A 17,894-nucleotide genomic window follows, 5' to 3' on the forward strand; every position below is an offset into this window, starting at 1 on the left:
CTACGGTGTGGCTTGGGCCTCGGCTTTCCCTTCTAAGAGGCACTGTTTTAAGGGGTAACCTAGAACAGCTGTGAGCTAACCCCCTGGCACACAGCAAGTGCTCGGTAGATGCCAGTATCACCGCCTCTTGTCCTGCCCAGGCACAGCCTCTCGCTCCACACCGCACCTTGCAGAGTGGGCGGGAGGTCCTCGCGCTCCGGCCAGCGCCCCCGCTCCAGCCGCCAGGGCGCGGGCGGCCTGTCGCGACAGCGGCGGTGCATTGTGGGGCTTGTAGTGCGGGGCTCGGTTGGGTGGGTGGGCGCGGCCGAGGCAGTTCGCAGCGGGGCCATTTTCGGTAGGCCGGCTGGCTCGGCCTGTGCAGCCGGCACCCGCGCCCCTCGCCCGGCCCGATGGCGCCGCGGCCGCTAAGCCCGTTGGTGCTGGCGCTGGGTGGCGCGGCGGCCGTGCTCGGTTCGGTGATCTTCATCCTCTGGAAGACCTACTTCGGCCGCGGACGGGAGCGGCGCTGGGACGGAGACGAAGCCTGGTGGGGCACGGAGCCTGCCCGCCTTCCGGAGTGGGACGAATGGGACGTGAGTACCTGGAGGGGATCTGCGCCAACGCGCGCGCAGCCGAGGGGTGTGACCGCAGCCCTGCGGGGCGGGAGCTTGACGCCGCAGGCCTCGTGCGGGTGGGCGCGCGTCGGGCGGCCGGGAGTCCCAGAACCGAGAAACGGGTGGGCGTTTGGGGGAGTGTGGTATGCTGCGCCGCCGTAGGCCTAGGGCTTCCTCCAGGCAGCCAGAGCCTGTCGGGCCCGCGCCCGCCCGACGCCTGCGCAGTACGCGCGGGCCGCGGGATGCCGGGAGAGGCCCTCCGCCCCCTCATCCGGCCCGCGCGGTTCATTTGAGCGTTACCCGGACTCGGTGGTTCCTTCCGCTGTGGGATGTGGGGATTGTCAGTCTGAGGAGGCTGACGCTCCGCGAGGGGTAGGAATTTGCCCGAGGTCACTCAGGAAAAACCTGAAGAACGGGTCTTGAGACTCAGGACTCCTGAGGCCCCGCTCGTCCCTTTGCAGCAGAGCGGGTCTTGCTGCCCCTTAACGGCGGCAGGGCGGGGATGGGCGCTTTGGGCCTTCGGTCTTCTATGGGGAAGGGTCAGGCGGGAGAGTGCCGACTGCAGCCTGACCCGTGCCCCACAGCCCGAGGACGAGGCGGACGAGGAGCCGGCGTTGGAGGAGTTGGAGCAGCGCGAGGTGCTGGTGCTGGGGCTGGATGGCTCTGGGAAGAGCACGTTCCTGCGCGTGCTGGCCGGGAAGCCACCGCTGGAAGGCCACATCCCCACCTGGGGCTTCAACTCCGTGCGGCTCCCCACCAAGAACTTCGAGGTGGACCTGCTGGAGAGTGAGCAGACCCTCCCCCCACCACACACACACACTCCCGCTGTCTCCCCATCATCTCAGCTGGACCCAAGCCGTGGCTTTTTATCTAAGCAGGACACGCCCCTGTAGAAAGTCCTTCCCACGCCTCCCTGCGACACAAGATATAGTCCAAGCTCTGTACTCTGGCTTGGTCGACCCCTGTCCCTCACCCTCACTGCAGCCCACATGCCTAACACTGAGATACTAACAACTAAAGTTTCCAGTATGCCAAGCCCTTGACAGACATCACTTTAAAAACCCTCCCAGCAACTCCATAAAACCGGAAACAGTTATCACCTTCATTATATGTGAGGAAAGGAGGCCCAGAAAGTAAAATAATTTATCCAAGCTCACGCAGCTTGCCGGTCAGCTAATGCAGACTATCTGGCTCTGGGCTCTCGATGTTAAGCACCATGTACAGTGCTTGTTTCTGAAGGGTGCTTGCTGTTTTCTTTCTAATCTTCTGTGCTTTGCATGCACACTGTTCCCCCAGTCCGGAAAGCCCTTCTTCCCTTGTTAAACTGCTGCTCATCCTTCAAGATTTAGGTCAAACATGATATCCCTCTGAAGCCTTCTCTGACCCCTGGGCTAGGTTAAGAGCTCCTCCTGCTGCAGTGTTTGCCATATACCACCTTGTGTCCCTGACTAGGCATCTGGGGCACCGATAAATCCGATCCAGCTCTGGCCCCTAGGGCCCAGCCCCAATCAGGTACCTGGGAGAGCTTGTTGAGTGAGTGATCCGAGAGGGTCTGAGCATCCTCCTGCCCTCAGTGTTAGGCCTGTTGGGATCCCAGGAGAGGATGGGAGAGAGGGTATTGAGAGCGCAGCAGTACTTAACCACCTGTGTCCAGCCACAGACTCAGCGGGGATGGACGGGTAGCCTTCCTGCCAGCCAAAGGACTCAGACCATAAAGACTAGGTGGTTTTGTTAAGTCCTAAAGTGGTGGGATCGGACTCTGAGGGCCTGGCTTTTGGCCTGAATGGGCCCAGTTCCTCTGGTCTCAGGGCCTTGCCTGCTAGCCTGCCCTGGCTACATCTTTTCTCCCTGACTGTAGCAAACGTTGACATTCACCTGAGATTCAGTCCTTTCAACAAGCTTTCCCTGCCTCCATCTCTTGTGCCAGGGACACAGAAAATTCAAGTGGGGGTTCTGCACTTGAGGCCCACTCTGTCTGGCAGAGACAGTATCCCCCTCCCTCCACCTTGGAAGAAGGGGTTTGGTGTTTTCATGTTACCCAGGGGTCTGCCCTGTTAACATCCCAGGCTCAGTAAGGTCACCCAACCTGGATTCAAACCCAGATCTCCCATTCAAGTCCTGGGGCTTTCCCCTCCCACAGCACTCACTTCACTGTGGTCTCCTACAGTGCCTGGCCTGGAGCCCAGCTGAGAGTGAGCACTTTGTGCATTTTTGATGACTTTTCCCTTCCCCACACCTCCTATATCCATATTATTAGCTAGTTCTGTCAGCTTTATCCTCCAGTAGAGTCTGCGTCTGTTCACTTCTCCCCACCTCCATCTCTGCCTAATTGGTCCAAGCCATGGTCACCAGTCAGGACTACAAGAGTCTCCTTGCAGGTCTTCCTGCTTCCACTTCTGTCCTCAGTGTTGGCCAGTGGTATCTTTCAGAAACCCATATCAGATCATGTCATTCTTGCTTAAAATGCTTAAGGGGCTCCCCACAGGCTCACTGTGGCTTTACAGGCCCTGTGTGGTCCAGCCCTGGGCAGCCTTGCTGGTCATGGCTTCCTCCTCTCCCCTTCTGGCGGCGCATCAGCCTTCTGCTTCTCGAACACATGGATCTTGCTCTGCCCACTGCCTATGATGCTGCTCTCTGCCTCATCTCATGACCAGCTCCTTCTCGTCATCCCAGACTCAGCTCACATGCTGCCTCCTTAGACCACCTTCCCAGACCAACCAGTCCAAAGCCACCAGCACATACAACCACCCCACCCCGCCCCTTTCACTTTTTCTGTTTTACTTCCTTCCTTTGTGGAATGTGTTTATGTGTTACTGCTGTGTTGTTTCTGGTTACGGAGGGAGCTCCTTGAGAGCAGGGCCCCTGCCTGCCTTGCTCACCTCTGTATCTCCAGCACCCAGATCAGTGCTTGGCACCTAGTAAGCACTCAGTATATACTTGTTGAGTGCCTGCTATGTGCCAGGCATTGTGCTGAGGGCTTTGGGGGGATCCAGAGATAAATAGCTCTAACTCTCAAAGAGCTTAGAGCCCACAAGTGTCAGAAGTATAACCAGAAACACTAGGATGCAGGATGACCAGTGGGGACTTTGCAGAGGGACAGAGGGGAACAGGAATAACCCAGGTTGGGGGTGCTACTTGGGCAGCCACTTGGTGACACTATTGAGTATGGTGTTTCCAAGGAAAGAAAATGGGGCGACTAGACTGAACAAGAGAAGCCGAATGGAGAATGGCTGTGCACAGGCAGGGCAGGGAGTCCTGGCTGCTGACCACAGCTGCCACTGACCCAGGAGGAAGCTAGGATTTGGGAGGAGGCAAGGCAGCCCAGGAGAAAGAACCAGAGTACTATTTATTGAGCATATAGTATACACCAGTCCTGTGAAAGGTGCATTGCATGTGGTACCTTTGGGTTTTGCTGCAACCTGTTAGGTAAGTTCAGTAAGGAGGAGACTGATGCTCGGAGGTAGCGACCTGTGCAGGGTGACCTAGTTGTCAGAGCTGGAGCTAAACCCAGGTCTTATTGGCTCTGGAACCTGTGGACTTTCCCTTGCTCCTGGCCAGTGGAGCCTTGGAAGGCAGGAAGTGGGGTGGGGTCAGGCTATATGTAGAGAGCCAGGGCCCAGGAAGGCTCTGAGCTGGCCCCTGGCCTCTCCTCAGTCGGTGGCAGCCAGAATCTGCGCTTCTACTGGAAGGAGTTTGTGAATGAAGTGGACGTGCTGGTGTTCATGGTGGACTCGGCTGACCGGCTGCGGTTGCCCTGGGCCCGACAGGAGCTGCACAAGCTACTGGACAAGGACCCTGACCTGCCTGTCGTCATCGTGGCCAACAAGCAGGTGAGGGCCATGGGAGGCCGGCTCAGTCCAGGCGGGCTTGATCCACAGATGCCTGGACAGGGGCAGGGAGCACTGGAGAGGTATTTGGGCCCAGGCCCATGACCTGCAACGCTTAGCTGAGAAACTGTCCCCCACCTCTGCTACCTGTGCTCTTTTCTCATTCCTAATCCTCATCCTCTCTCTGCCTTCCTCTTTGCCTGTCATTTGTCATCCTGGAGAAATGAGAAAAATTATTATTAAGTGTCCACTATTTCCCAGGTGTGGTTTCAAATAACATTTCATATTATGCTTGTGTTCACCCTACAAGATATGGGATACTCTCCATTTTACAGATGGGGAATCTGAAGCTCAGAGAAATTTTGTACACCTTGAAAATAGTAAAATTGGAATGTCTTAACTCCAAAACCTGCACCTTTTCCACTCTTTTATGTCCATATGATTTCTGACTCTAGATCAGAGAGCTACAGCTAGGAAGTGATAAGAAGTTTAACAGATTAAATAATAAGAAGAACTAACATTTATTGTGTGTTTACAGCGTGCTAAGCACCCGGTAATCGTGACCTCACTTCAGTCTTACAAAAACCCCACTATAGGCCTTGCTCTTAGCCCAAAGTTACAGCTGGTATGTGGCAAAGCCAGGAGTTGAGCTTAGATCTTCCTCAAAGTTCCTGCTCTTCACTCTACCTCTCCTGGCCCAGCAAGTCTCGGCATCACACACTTAAGATGCCATTCTCTGCCACAGTACAGAGTCCTGTCATATTTCATGTGGCCTGTGCCCATGGTCCTGATAGCTGTGGGGCATGTTTCCAGCCTGGCTTGGAGAGAGGCTGTCCATCTTTGAACTCAGGTTCCCCCCTGCCTATCAGGAAATACTTGACAGTCATTTATAAATAGGGTAACCATATGTCCTGGTCTGCCTGGGACAGCCCCCATTTATGCCTGTTGCTCTGGTATAACTATGAATAGTACCTACTTTGAGTCTCTGAAGTACCCCAGTTTGACATGGGGAGGGGGAAGGGTAAGCTGGGACAAAGGGAGAGAGTAGCGGTGACATATATACACTACCAAATGTAAAATAGCTAGCTAGTGGGAAGCAGCTGCATAGCACAGGGAGATCAGCTCGGTGCTCGGTGCTTTGTGACCGCCTAGAAGGGTCAAATGTAAAATAGCTAGTGGGAAGCAGCTGCATAGCACAGGGAGATCACTTCACTGCTTTGTGTCCACCTAGAGGGGTGGGATAGGGAGGGTGAGAGGGAGACGCAAGAGGGAGGGAATATGGGGATATACGCATACGTATAGCTGATTCACTTTGTTATAAAGCAGAAACTAACACAACATTGTAAAGCAATTAGACTCCAATAAAGACGTTAAAATTAATTAATTAATTAAAATAAAAAGAAGTACCCCAGTTTAGACAGTGAATCACATCATCATCTTGTATATAAACTATAATTTATAGTGATCTTGAACCTACAGGAAACAACACCTGAGGTCCCAGCACTCTATGAATTGCTCCAAGAAGAATCATTTTAATCTTGGGCCAGGCTTGAAATTAAAATGTACCATCACCATCCATGTTGTGTAGTGGCTTCTTTTTCTCGTCACTGGGTTTCTAGAAGTCTAGGGAAGGTAAGGCCCTTGTCTGGAAGTGACCCTACTGTAAGATCTCTCCACCATTAAGTTTAGGAAACTGAGCTAGGATCCCTATAAAGGTTATAAACTTGGTCATCAAGCCAACCTGAGTTTGAAACCTGGCTCTGCCACTTATCACTGTTTCATTGGCTAAATGACTTCACCTCCCTGAGCTTATTTCCTCATCAGTTAAGTGTGGACTGTGAGAATTAAGTAAGATTAAGTGCCTATCACAGTGCCTCACTTAGAGGAAGTGCTCTTTCTTAGCACAGTGGCTGTGGGTAAGAATGACGGGGTGGAAAGAGATGGATACCAAGGAAGTCAGAGATGAGGAAGAGAGTTTAGACCAAGTGGCCATGAGAGAACTTAGGCCCCAGTGTTTACCCAGGGAGCTGAAGAACAGTTTATTTCATAGATGACAAGGGTGGGTTGTTGGGAAACACTGTCAGTCCCGCCTGACATCTCTGTTTCATCTCAGGACCTGAGTGAGGCCGTGAGTGTGGTGGAGCTGCAGCAGGAGCTGGGCCTTCAGGCTGTTGATAACCAGCGGGAAATCTTCCTCCTGGCAGCCAGCATTGCCCCTGCAGGAGCCGGCTTTGAAAATCCTGGCACCGTGCACATCTGGAGACTGCTCCTGGAGCTTCTCTCCTAGGCTGGTACCCACCTGCTCATCAGCCAGCCCTGGGACCCCAGTTCTGCTCCTCCTGCTGCTTCATCCCCAGCCCGGGGCCTGGGGCACAGGCTATGTGGCAGCACTTCCCTTCTCCCCTCCTCGCCCTCTCAAGAGCAGGGCCTGGGCAAGGCCAGGAACCATATGGAAGCCTTCTTGGTGAGCTAGCCATGAGGCTGAAGCAGGGAGGCGGGCGAGGCTGAGGGTGGGAGAGAACGGTGTCTTGCCCATTCTGGGCTGGGAGTGAATCCCACTCTCACCAGGGAAGGCAGCCTCGTCCTCTGACCTGTACAGTGAGCTGCTCAGCAGGCTTAGTTCTCCCCACCCTCTAGGTCCCAGTGGTTGAGGACCCTTGTAGGTGTCCGAAGTATGCCCAGTCTAGACCATTCCCTCCTGGTGACTTCACACCCCTCTAATGTGGGCAGGTTCTGGGCAGTGCGCTGTAAGCTCAGACCCCCACTCCTGCATTATCCTCCAACCCCAGCTGGCTCATGGCCTTGTGCAATCCCTCCCTCTCTGGCCCCAGGGCCATCCTTTTTAAAGAGAAGTGATTTCTATGTTTTTTTTCTAACTTGGAGATGTATTTCCCAGCCATGAAGATAAGAAGCTCAAGGACGAACCTAGAGATCCTAGCAAGGAGCTTTCTGAAACCTCCCTGCTTCCCCGAGGTTGAGGCCTGGCCCACCAGCCTTTTGACTACAGAGTAAGTGGTATTCACCCGCTAATCAGAAAAATTGAAAGCTTCCCCCAGCCCCCCACCCCACCAAAATCTGGAGACAGAAGCTGCTGCTCTTACACTAACTGTGCCAATGCCCATGTTTACATAAGTCTGGGGAAGGAAGGAGCCTGCCTGTGTCCCTGGGAAGAAGACTGTCAGCGGAGCGGCATGTTGACCTCCAAACTGCATTTATTTATTTATTTATTTATAAAAGGAACAGGCCAAGGTTTAGGCTCTGTTTCTAGGTGCTGTTATTAAAACCCCAGATGACTGTCATGGAAAATTTGGATCTTTGAGGAAAATAACTGGAATCATGAATGACAGCGTGGTAAGCTACATGTGTCAGTGGAGACGGAGCTCGCACTCCCCTGACCCTCTGTGGCTGTAATTGATGTCATAATACTTCACGATGATCCATATGAACTTGAACGCCACCACTTGGCCCAGTAGTCAAAGGGACACAAACTCTGTGTAGGTAACATGACTCTGGGAGAGACAATTTCATCATAGTTATCCAAATAAAAAGAAATGAGAATTAGCAAACCAACCAACAGGGTAGCCTTGGGTACATCACTCAGCCTTTCTAGACCTGCTGATTGCCCAGCTAAGGCAAAGTTGGACAGAATTTCTGCTGTCCTCTCCAGTACACATTCCACGATTCTCCTGTTTCCAGTGATCAGCCAGTTTAAGGACTGTCTCTGTATTGACACTTCTCTTTAGTGCAGGCAAAAGAAGGAGTCTTTTGTCTGTCAGGGCCACTGAACTGTCACCTCCACAAATGGGCCTTTTTTTCAAGGAGATATCCAACTCAGTTTGCTTTTTAATGGAGAATAGAGATTATGTGCCTTTGTTTCATTTGACATTTACTCATTGTGCTGCAGTTCCATGCTGTGGCCGGTGCAAGAGGGGCAGGCCGGGAAGGTGGGCTGTAGATGTCTCAGAACAGCATCACTTTCTTTGAAATTCTGATTAACTTTCTGCTTTAAGAAGTGATTTGACTGATTTTATTTTAAATATTTCGGGAATGACTTGGGTTTTAGAGTAGACTTTGAAGCTCTGCTGACACTTTTCATTTCGCCATTAGAAGGTTGGGAGACTTGACTTCTCTGTTCTATGAACTCCACCTCGTCCTCTAGTACTTAAAAGTTACCTTTGGAGCCAGCATTGTTGAGGGGGGCACCCTTTTCTACTAATTAAGATCTGCCTTTGGTCTAATGAGTATCACTATGTAGTACAGTTTTTAAAGTCCCCACTGTGGGGAGGTGAACTTGACTAGAGTTTAACTATATGTACTTTAGCAACTTTCAAAGACCACTCTCAGAACTGACAGGTCCCAGTGGCACACCAGAACACCACTGAGGAGCACTGAAGGTCCAGTGTGCCACGCCCTGGTACTTGCACAGAGTGTATAGACGTTCTTTTGGCCTGTGGCTGTGCCTCGCATGTGGAGCTGCTGGCCTGTCCTGGCGAGGTGGCAAACAGTACTCAACTGCTCCAGTTCCTACCAGGACCAGATTGGGCAAAGTGGGGGAAAGGCCTTTCTTAAGAACAGCTAACTGCCTGGCCTTGTGGTGCTCTTACCTAGTTGTTCCTGAATGTGACTTTGGTTCTGGAGCCCAGATGACTGCTTCAGGGAACCAGTCATTACCTGGAGTTGTTCATCTCAAAGTGAGGTTCCTGACTAGTCCGGGTGACGCTGTGTTCCCCCTACTGCCCTGACTCTACCTGAGCTTTGGAATAGGGAGTGAATGGCTGGGCAGCTCTCATATTCTAATGAAGACCATACAGTGCCCACTTCACATGGGAAGGAAGTTTCCGCACCTACTTGCTGGTTGAATCTGTGCCTGGATCACTTACCCTGGCTCTAGGGCCTTCTGTTCTTAAGAGTTATTTAAATGAAACCATGGCTTCTGACCTGCTGCTATCCCTCTGAAGAGAGGCCAGCCTGGCCCAGAGCTTGGACATGTGGATGGTCTAGGCAAGAGGGATCCTGAGGCTGCTGGGACCATCACCTCGGACTGGCCGCCTATTCTAAGAAGCCTCCTCTGGCACTTCTTGGCACCCAGAACTGCCCGTTGCAAGCTTGCACTGACACATTGGTATCCAGCTGTAAGGACTGGGGAGGAGGTGAAGTTAGTCCATCCTGGCCTCCCAATCCTCTGCAGAGAAATGCTGATGAAAAATCTCACAACTCTAGCCTGTCTGTCTGAATGAAACCCCAGGTTCTCCAGAAAAATGTTTCCACTTGCCTTTAGGAAATTTTGTTCTTATGCTAGTTTAGTATCAACTGCCAGCATCTCGAACCAGCTGCTAAAACTCGCCTGTGGTGTCCATCGTCGTCCTCATCCTGCCCCAGACCTCAGACCTGGGCAGTCTGCCTCTCATCTTTGCTGTGTGTTCCCACATCCTCTAAGTTCTTTCTAGTAACTGAAAAGGGGAACCTCCAAGTTTTCCCGCTGCCTCCAGGAGGTGGGCCCATTAAGGGACAAGGGGAAGATTGCCATCAAAGATCCGAAGTAAAGGAGCCTTGCTGTCCCAGCCTATGCCCTGTGAACACGGACCCACAAACTGCATAAGATGGAATGCTGGTGGCTGTTTGAGGTATACAATAAACGCAAAAAATTTGGATGTGGTTTCACATAAATTCTGATTTTGAGTGTGCTTGGTGCTTATAGTTCGTGAGGGGCAGCTATGGAGGGTGGTCCCAGGACACTTCCTGTGACACAGCGTGTCAAACAGCAAGTTCCTGTTCCCTGGCCCTTCAGTCCACAAGGGGGTGGGGCGGGGGGTTAAGGAACATCAGCTTTGGCCTAATTCAGTACTTTTGGGGAGGAACCCAAACCCTTTCTTGAGAGGAGTTCTAGCTGTCGGGGCCAGAGCTAGGCGTAGAAATGGGAGCGAGAACATCTTTTGAGTGCCTCCATGCCAGAGGTCAGAATGCAGGCGGCGCCATTTCACAAGCATTCCCCCAGTATCTGCCTTGGGCTGGGCTCTGGGATTCCCAGACAAGGTCCCTGCACTCAAGCCCAGTCTGGTAGAGAATGTCAACCAGACTAAAAGGTAGTTATGACTGTGATAGGTACTGCTACAGGAAGTCTGGGGCATGGGAACTCCAGCCTGGGGGCAGAGGAAAGTGGTATGGAAGACTTCCTGAACTTGGCACCTGAACTGGGTGAAGAAACAAGGTTTAAGGGCCCGGCCTGGTCGAAGGTCCTGAATTTGGAATGCTGTGAAGGGCAGAAGTTAGGAGGCCAAATCACGAAGGCCCCCAGGAGCTCTGCTGCAGACTCAAATCATAAAGGCTGTGCTCGAGGTGTTCACAATGGCCAGTCACTGCTGGAGTCTAGCAGGCCAGATCTGATGATGGGTGGTTTCTGTCTAGTTTCCAGCCTGCCTTAATGGTGTGGGACAGGTGGGCTGCCTTCAGGGTCCAAAGAGAAGGTCAGCAAGAGAAAGTCTAGGATTAGTCATCGTGCAGACTTGACTTCAAACCCCACGTTAATGCCTCAAGCCTGTTTCCTTACCTGCAAGATGAGGATACCACACAACCTTACAGGGTTTTATGTGAAATGTTCTATGTAAAAACATAAGCCCTGGGCTTCCCTGGTGGCACAGTGGTTGAGAGTCCGCCTGCCGATGCAGGGGATGCGGGTTCGTGCCCAGGTCCGGGAAGATCCCACGTGCCGCGGAGCGGCTGGGCCAGTGAGCCATGGAGCAACGGGAGAGGCCACAACAGCTAGAGGCCCGCGTACCGCAAAAAACAACAACAACAAAAATAAGCCCTTCTTTTCCAGAGCAGTGAGGAGACAAAGTTTATGTGCTTTAAGGAGAAAGCTTAGGAACAGAGGTTTTCTGTATTATTAATAACTGAGGATAATGTATCAAGACAAGAAAATGCCCAGCACCCACCGCACACTTTGTGATCCTGCTACATACCAGCCGTGCCACCGAATTAGGCAGGCCTGGCCCCAAGGAATGGCCATGCAGTGTGTAGCCCAGTGCTTGGCACACAGCATAGTGGTATTCAGCAGTCCCCAGACGGTCTCAGAAAGCAGGTTTAGGGGCCTCAGACTCCCTTCAGGAAAGACAAGTAGCAAAGGCAGGTCACTTGAAGACAGACCAGGAGGCAGCTATACAGCTTCTTACCCTCTGGCACTTGAGCCACAGCTGGCCTCAGACCAGGGCCATGGAGAACCGGTCCACCAGCCCCCAGCCTGGGGTGAGGCAAGCACTGGAAGCCCCTCCCAAGCAGCCGAGGGTTCCCAGCAGGCTTCTGTAGAAGCGTTAGTGGCACTGCTATGCAGGAAACCAAGGCAGAGAGCAGTGGAACCAGAACGGGAGAAGAGGGAGGCTGTGCCTAGAAGGGCATGTGAATATGGAGCAAAAAGGGCTGAATGGCCTCTTTACCTTGGCTGAGTAGGTTTTTGCAGGGGCAGCCCCAGGGCTTGGCTGGGAGGGGCAAATCAAAACCATCAGAGAAGTAAAATACTGTATTTTATTGTACACAGACTATATTCAAACAAACCACCCACTCTGAAAACAGCAGGTTCTGGCTTTTCCCAGAGACTCCAGAAGAACATAAATTGAAGCCTCTGGGAGACAGTGCCTTCCCCAAAGGGAAGTGTGAGAGAGATTTTGTGTGTGTGTGTGTGTGTATGTGTGCGCTGCAACCTTTTGATTCCATGGGGTTTGGCTAGCCTCATCTGTAGCCGCACACCTCTCCTTGCCTTAAACCCTGGTTCAGCTTCTCTGGTCCAGGAGGAAGCCTCAACCTGGGGCAGGTGTAAACCAGTCACTCAACCTCCATCTTATTCTTCTGCAACGAATCGACAAACGCTTGCCACTCCGCTGGGTAAAAACGCTTATAGACGTTGATCTTATTCCGAATCTGTTTTGGGGTATCTTGATAGTAATTCTTCTCATCCCGGGCCATAGCCTAAGAAGGGAGAAGGGCCACTTGAAGAAGGCTGGACAGGCAAGGTTCAAATCCTAGCCTTGAGTTGGGCAAGCTACTTCCCATCCCTGAGGTTCAGATTCCTCACCTCAAAAGCCATAGTGTATGTGGGGAAATGCCCTCAGGGACTAGGCAGGAGCTGGGACCAGCTGAGTAGCTCATTCTCCATCCATCGCCAACTGATCCCACCTGGGCACGGGGGTCCAGTGAACCCAGATCTTTCCATTTTTAGGAGAAGCCAAAAATAAGGACTTTTATTTGAAACCTCCGATAATTAAAATGGCAACTACAGTTAACCCTTGAACAACAGAGATGTGAACTGCATGGGTCGACTTATACACGGATGTTTTTCAGTAGTAAATACTACAGCACTACATGGTCCATGGTTGGTTGAATCCCTAGATGTGAGGAACCGCAGACTTGGAGGACCAGCTATAAATATAGACAGATTAACTCTCAAGTTGTTCAAGGGTCACCTGTAGATCAAGTTGACTAATAAAAATACCATGCAAGCAAAACATATTAATGAGTGCAATATGAACCACAGGCCACTCAGTCTATCCAATTATAAGCATTCTGTCAATGGCATCCATTTCTTAGGGTCTTTCCTCTCTATTTCCACTCAGTCTCAGGAAACAGGCAATAGCCAAGCGTATCAGACCCTGAATGGTCCAGGGTACCTTCCCAAAGGGCCCAAGTGGTTCCTCCTGCCAGGCCTAAGCCACTCACCTTATAGTCCTCCCCATGGTTCTCCACCATGTAGCAAACATAGTCAATGAGATCCCGAGATAGCGTATTTCCTTTCTTTTCTGGAAGGCTGGCTTCTGCCTCCAGGTCTGGGTTGAGAGAAGCCAAGAGACAGGGAATGAGGCTTTGCTTCCTGCACAAGTTGAGCTGCTCAGTCAATCCCAAGCCACAAGAGTTGCTACACCAACCATCTGATGAGCTTTTCCATCTGCAAATTCAGTGCTAGAAACTTCTTTTTAGCCCCTCAGTGTCCAGGCTCTGTCTATGGCACAAGCATCTATCAGTATGGCAATGAACTGAAAGGCAAGTCACTGCTCTTTGGGCCTCAGATGGGTGAAAGAAAGGCACCAAACTAAAAATCTCTACTTAGTGCCAGGTCCTGGGGACAGAGATGAAGATGCAGTGCCTGTCCACAGAACAGGGCTCCCTTCCAGCTCTAAAACTCTCTGAGAAGCTCTTGAAGAGTTAATAACAATATGTGAAATGGAAAGGTGTGAATAAATGAGAACTCAAGCTGTAAGAACTAGGGCCTGAGGCACCTCTCTACTCCATGTGAGGGGAAAAGCCAAGCTCTAATAATGGCCTCACACCTAAAATAGCTAGGTAAATACTCCCCCATTCCTCATCTATGAAGGGAGAAAAATAGCTACCTCATGGAAATGAGGTAGTCAAATCTTATCCGGGGTTAGGTGCTAAAATTGCTTATAGTCAAAATTATCTTTAACTTGGTTGCCATGAGTTGCGGGGAGGGGAGAATAGGGCATTATTGTTTAATGAGTAAAGAGTTTCAGTCGTGCAAGATGAAAGTTCTGGAGTTCTGTTGCAAGACAATGTGAATATACTTAACACTACTGAGCTATACATTTTAAAATGATTAACATGGTAAATTTTATGTACTTTTTAACCAGAATTAAAATTTTTTAAATTAAAGAATTAATTGTAGGGCCTCCCTGGTGGCGCAGTGGTTGAGAGTCCGCCTGCCGATGCAGGGGATACGGGTTCGTGCCCCGGTCTGGGAGGATCCCATATGCCGCGGAGCGGCTGGGCCCGTGAGCCATGGCCGCTGGGCCTGCGCATCCGGAGCCTGTGCTCCGCAACGGGAGAGGCCACAACAGTGAGAGGCCCACATACCGCAAAAAGAAAAAAAAAAAAAAAAAAAAGAATTAATTGTAAAACTTTTTAAGATTAGTTTTGACTACAGAGAGTACACACGATTTTGTATATACAGTCCTGTGCAGTCAGTAACTCTTACAAGAATCATTAAAATAGACTACAGACAGGAACTCACAGAATTCTGTATCAAATGTCTGGTCATTCAGATACTTTAAACTTTAGGAGAACTGTTAAAAATCACAGACAGGAAAGAGGAAGGATGGGTAGAATATTCCAGAGTATTCCTGCTTCCCTGCAGAATTCACCCTCTTCTGTTTTAATATTCAGTCTCTATAGCCTTAATATACATAAAATTGGATTTATCGTTGTAAAGATTACATGGTGGAACCTTTAAAAAAATCTGTTCATCCTTAAGCTCATAAGAAGCTGAATGTGTGCCTGAGACTTACCGTTTCCTCTTCTGTCCTCTCAGGCACTACTTACATCCTCCCTGAACATCTCTGACCTCCCTTCACACACTGGAGCTTAGCCAGTAGACTGAAAATGTCTCAGCCGGGACACAGTCCTAACTCTGCAAGCTGAGCCCTAGACCAGCTCACTTTTTCCCTCTGAACCTCAGTTTCTCCATCTGTGAAATGAGAACATCTGAGGGTCCTTTCCAGCTCTAACTGAGCAGGATGGTGACCTAGAGGAATGTGGCCCACACCCACCATTGAGCACATAGGGCTTCCGCATGAGGTCCTTAGGCCCCTCCTCCACGTCCACTTCCAGGGCCTTTACCTGCAGAGAACACAGACCGTGAGACCAGGAGACAAAGGAAAAGATCCTGGATGAAGGGAAATTCTAAAGGCTCCTGCCCATCCCAACACAACTGCATTACCCACAAGGATCCCTCCACAAAGGCAAGAATAGATGACAAAAAGAACTAATGCCCTGGAAGCTTCGTGGTTCCCAAGAGGCTCAAATAAGCAATTCATCTTTCTGTACCTAACTATAAAATGGGTATAATACCACTTGCCTGCCTCACTTAACTGTGCGGTTAGCAAATGAAACAATGCACGTGAAAGCACTTTATATTTTACAATGAGGGAGAGATGTCAGACATCTCTTATGCAGAGGAGCAAGCTGACGGTGCTTGGCTATAGCTTCATAACTGTTCAAGAAACAGTAGCGCCATTTTCTTCTGGCATGAAGGGATAAAAAGAAACATGCCTGAAGGCAATGGGACAAATCCTATCAGCAAGCCCATTCATTAGGTTAACTATTTATTGAGCACTAGTCACATCCTAAGCACCACAGGATTTAGTAGTGAATGGAACAGGAGATTATGTTGGGGGAAAGAGGCACAGACAATAAACAAATATACAATATAATATACCATCAAGTATTTACAAGTGCCAATGAATTAAAATAAAGCAGGAAAGAAGTTACTGAGTGAAAAGGGGTGCTATTTTTGAGAGCGGTCCAGAAAAAGAATTATTCCGGAGAAATTAGCCCTGGGAAAAACTACCCCTAAGGAAGCCTCAGACCAAGGACGATTGGATAACTGAGGAAAGGTGTAAGGAACAGTAAGCAAAGATTCCAAACTCCTTATTAGGAAAGTTAAGGGCAGAAAAAGATAAATTCTGGAAAATATGGCTGAGATGCCAAGGGACCCAAACAGTTAAATTTCAGAGGGAAAAAAGTAAGTGCAGAAGGAAAGGGGAAGCTCCAACCCAGGTCCAACGTGTGCTGGGGGAGGGAGTACAGCCTGGCCGAGTTGGCTGTGGGGAAATCGCAAACCCAGAAAAGGCGTGAGGGAGGTAATAATAGACAGGATTAAGTTCTGAAACCCAGCTAAGTATGGCGGGGGTGGGGGGCGGGGGGGAGCTGGAGGTGGAGGGCAAGGGCCGGGACCCTACCACGTCACTACCTTTCTCTTAAGAAGGGGCACTGCCCTGTTGGGGTCCATAGCCAAACCCATATCGGCCAGGTTCTGCCGCACCGATTTGGTCTGGTCCCAGGCATGTCGGATGTGGGAGCTACGGGAAAAGAGAGGGCGATCGCGTAACCATCATCTCGCCGGCTGTCCCGCCTGAGCCCCCCAGCCTCCTGAACCTTGGTCCCCTCACCATTCGATCCGCGGCGCTGCCTTCCGTCGAGCATTCCGGTTCAGACGCTTCCGGTTAACATTATAACCGAACTTCTGCCTCCGGGTCTTCCCCTTGGCTTTAGGCATCGCGCTGACCCCAGCACGGCTAACTCAGAGTCGGTGCCTCTCACTCCAAGTACCTCGTGTAGCGACTCCTTCCGGCTAGTGATCGCGTGGTTTCGCAGGCTTTGGGGAAATGTAGTCCTCCACGCAGCGACAGCGGACTGATTACTACGACTCCCAGAGTGCCATGAGGGATTACACCTGCGTACAACACTGAGCAAAGTCCTTTTCACCGCCCCTTTGATGACCTCATCAGGAGGCGGAGTTTAGCGTCCGGATTTTTCTCCTACTGCTGTATCCTGAAACATGGCGACTCCTGGCACTGTCACTCCGGAGGCACCCTTTGAACCATCGCAGCCCCCAGTCATTGAGGGCTTTAGTCCAAGTGTATACAGCACTTCGGAAAGCTTCAAGGAAAAGTTCATTCGCAAGACCCGCGAGAACCCAATGGTACCCATAGGTAAGCAAGCGGGCGCTAAAGGTACTGTAGACCAAGAAGACAGTGATGTAGAGCGGAATGAAATCGGGGAGAGCCGGGGACGCCAGGGTGGGACCGGAATGAGAGTGGACCAGAGATGTAGCGAAGGGGCCTGGCGGTGAGGGGCCGGGCGGTGATTGGAGCAGGAGCTGGACGGGATTGGGGCGCTGAGATGGGGCCGATTCTGACGCGGAGGACCCCTGCTTCGGCCAGCTCCTCCCACCTCAACTCCACCCCATAGCCCCCACTCCTCAGCTGCTGTTTAGAGATTTTGACCCTGGGGGCGGGAGCCCAAAGCGGGGAGGGTGCTTCCCACCTGCTTTGTCGCTTCTTTAGGCTGCCTGGGCACAGCGGCCGCCCTTACCTACGGCCTCTACTGCTTCCACCGGGGTCAGAGCCAGCGCTCCCAGCTCATGATGCGCACCCGAATCGCCGCCCAGGGCTTCACGGTCGTAGCCATCTTGATGGGTCTGGCTGCATCCACTCTGAAATCTCGACCCTGAGTCGGTGGCCTGGCCTTGAAAGCTCCGCGGAGATCGTTCCCAGCTCCAGGAGCAACCACCGGTCCTACCACTGGCATTATTCCCTCATCTCCCCTGACAAGCCCCTGTATCAGTGGGGGCAGAAGTGGCCAATTGTGCAACCGACAGATTTTTTTCAGGAATCTCAGGTTCGGTTCAGTTTGAGTGTTGCATACTTCTAGTTGTGCTGCACCTTCTCCACTCCCTACTTAATAAACTCTGATCCACTTGTAGTTTGGTGAATTCATTCCCTGTCTCACCCCCATGCTTTTTGGTCTTTGGTTTTAGGAGAAAACAGACTAAAGACTGCAAGGGCTCTTAGAATTCTAATAGTCTACTGATTCTCAAACTTTCCTGGTAACAATCACCCTGGGGTAGTTATTAAAAGTAGAGAGTCTCTACAGTGATGTTATATGAAAAAAAAAAAAATTGATCTTTCCAACA

At 51.1% G+C, this 17,894-nt stretch overlaps 3 protein-coding genes across 5 annotated transcripts; 2 read left to right on the top strand and 1 right to left on the bottom strand.

The window, feature by feature from the left end:
• The first annotated feature begins 286 nt into the window (after positions 1-286).
• On the top strand, positions 287-10,057 carry ARL10 (ADP ribosylation factor like GTPase 10). 3 transcript variants are annotated; one of them, XM_060094835.1, is made up of 5 exons: positions 291-572; positions 1,178-1,379; positions 4,248-4,423; positions 6,534-6,711; positions 7,317-10,057. In XM_060094835.1, the coding sequence occupies exons 1-4, from the start codon at positions 390-392 to the stop codon at positions 6,705-6,707; spliced, it is 735 nt and encodes a 244-aa protein (XP_059950818.1). In that variant the 5' UTR covers positions 291-389; the 3' UTR covers positions 6,708-6,711; positions 7,317-10,057. The 3 variants fall into 3 exon arrangements, with proteins under 3 accessions (XP_059950819.1, XP_059950818.1, XP_059950816.1); XM_060094836.1 differs by lacking the exons at positions 6,534-6,711; positions 7,317-10,057 and adding an exon at positions 5,900-6,512 and having other exon boundaries at positions 287-572; XM_060094833.1 differs by having other exon boundaries at positions 293-572; positions 6,534-10,057.
• A 1,867-nt stretch (positions 10,058-11,924) lies between these two features.
• NOP16 (NOP16 nucleolar protein) lies at positions 11,925-16,564 on the bottom strand. Its single transcript, XM_060092446.1, has 5 exons — positions 16,369-16,564; positions 16,170-16,278; positions 14,968-15,037; positions 13,127-13,233; positions 11,925-12,379 (listed from the first exon to the last, which is right to left on the bottom strand). The coding sequence occupies exons 1-5, from the start codon at positions 16,473-16,475 to the stop codon at positions 12,236-12,238; spliced, it is 537 nt and encodes a 178-aa protein (XP_059948429.1). The 5' UTR covers positions 16,476-16,564; the 3' UTR covers positions 11,925-12,235.
• A 154-nt stretch (positions 16,565-16,718) lies between these two features.
• On the top strand, positions 16,719-17,683 carry HIGD2A (HIG1 hypoxia inducible domain family member 2A). Its single transcript, XM_060094838.1, has 2 exons — positions 16,719-16,911; positions 17,266-17,683. The coding sequence occupies exons 1-2, from the start codon at positions 16,758-16,760 to the stop codon at positions 17,430-17,432; spliced, it is 321 nt and encodes a 106-aa protein (XP_059950821.1). The 5' UTR covers positions 16,719-16,757; the 3' UTR covers positions 17,433-17,683.
• Positions 17,684-17,894: the final 211 nt, after the last annotated feature.

Source organism: Mesoplodon densirostris, chromosome 3, assembly GCF_025265405.1.
Source record: "Mesoplodon densirostris isolate mMesDen1 chromosome 3, mMesDen1 primary haplotype, whole genome shotgun sequence".
In the NCBI taxonomy this organism is placed as follows: domain Eukaryota; kingdom Metazoa; phylum Chordata; class Mammalia; order Artiodactyla; family Ziphiidae; genus Mesoplodon; species Mesoplodon densirostris.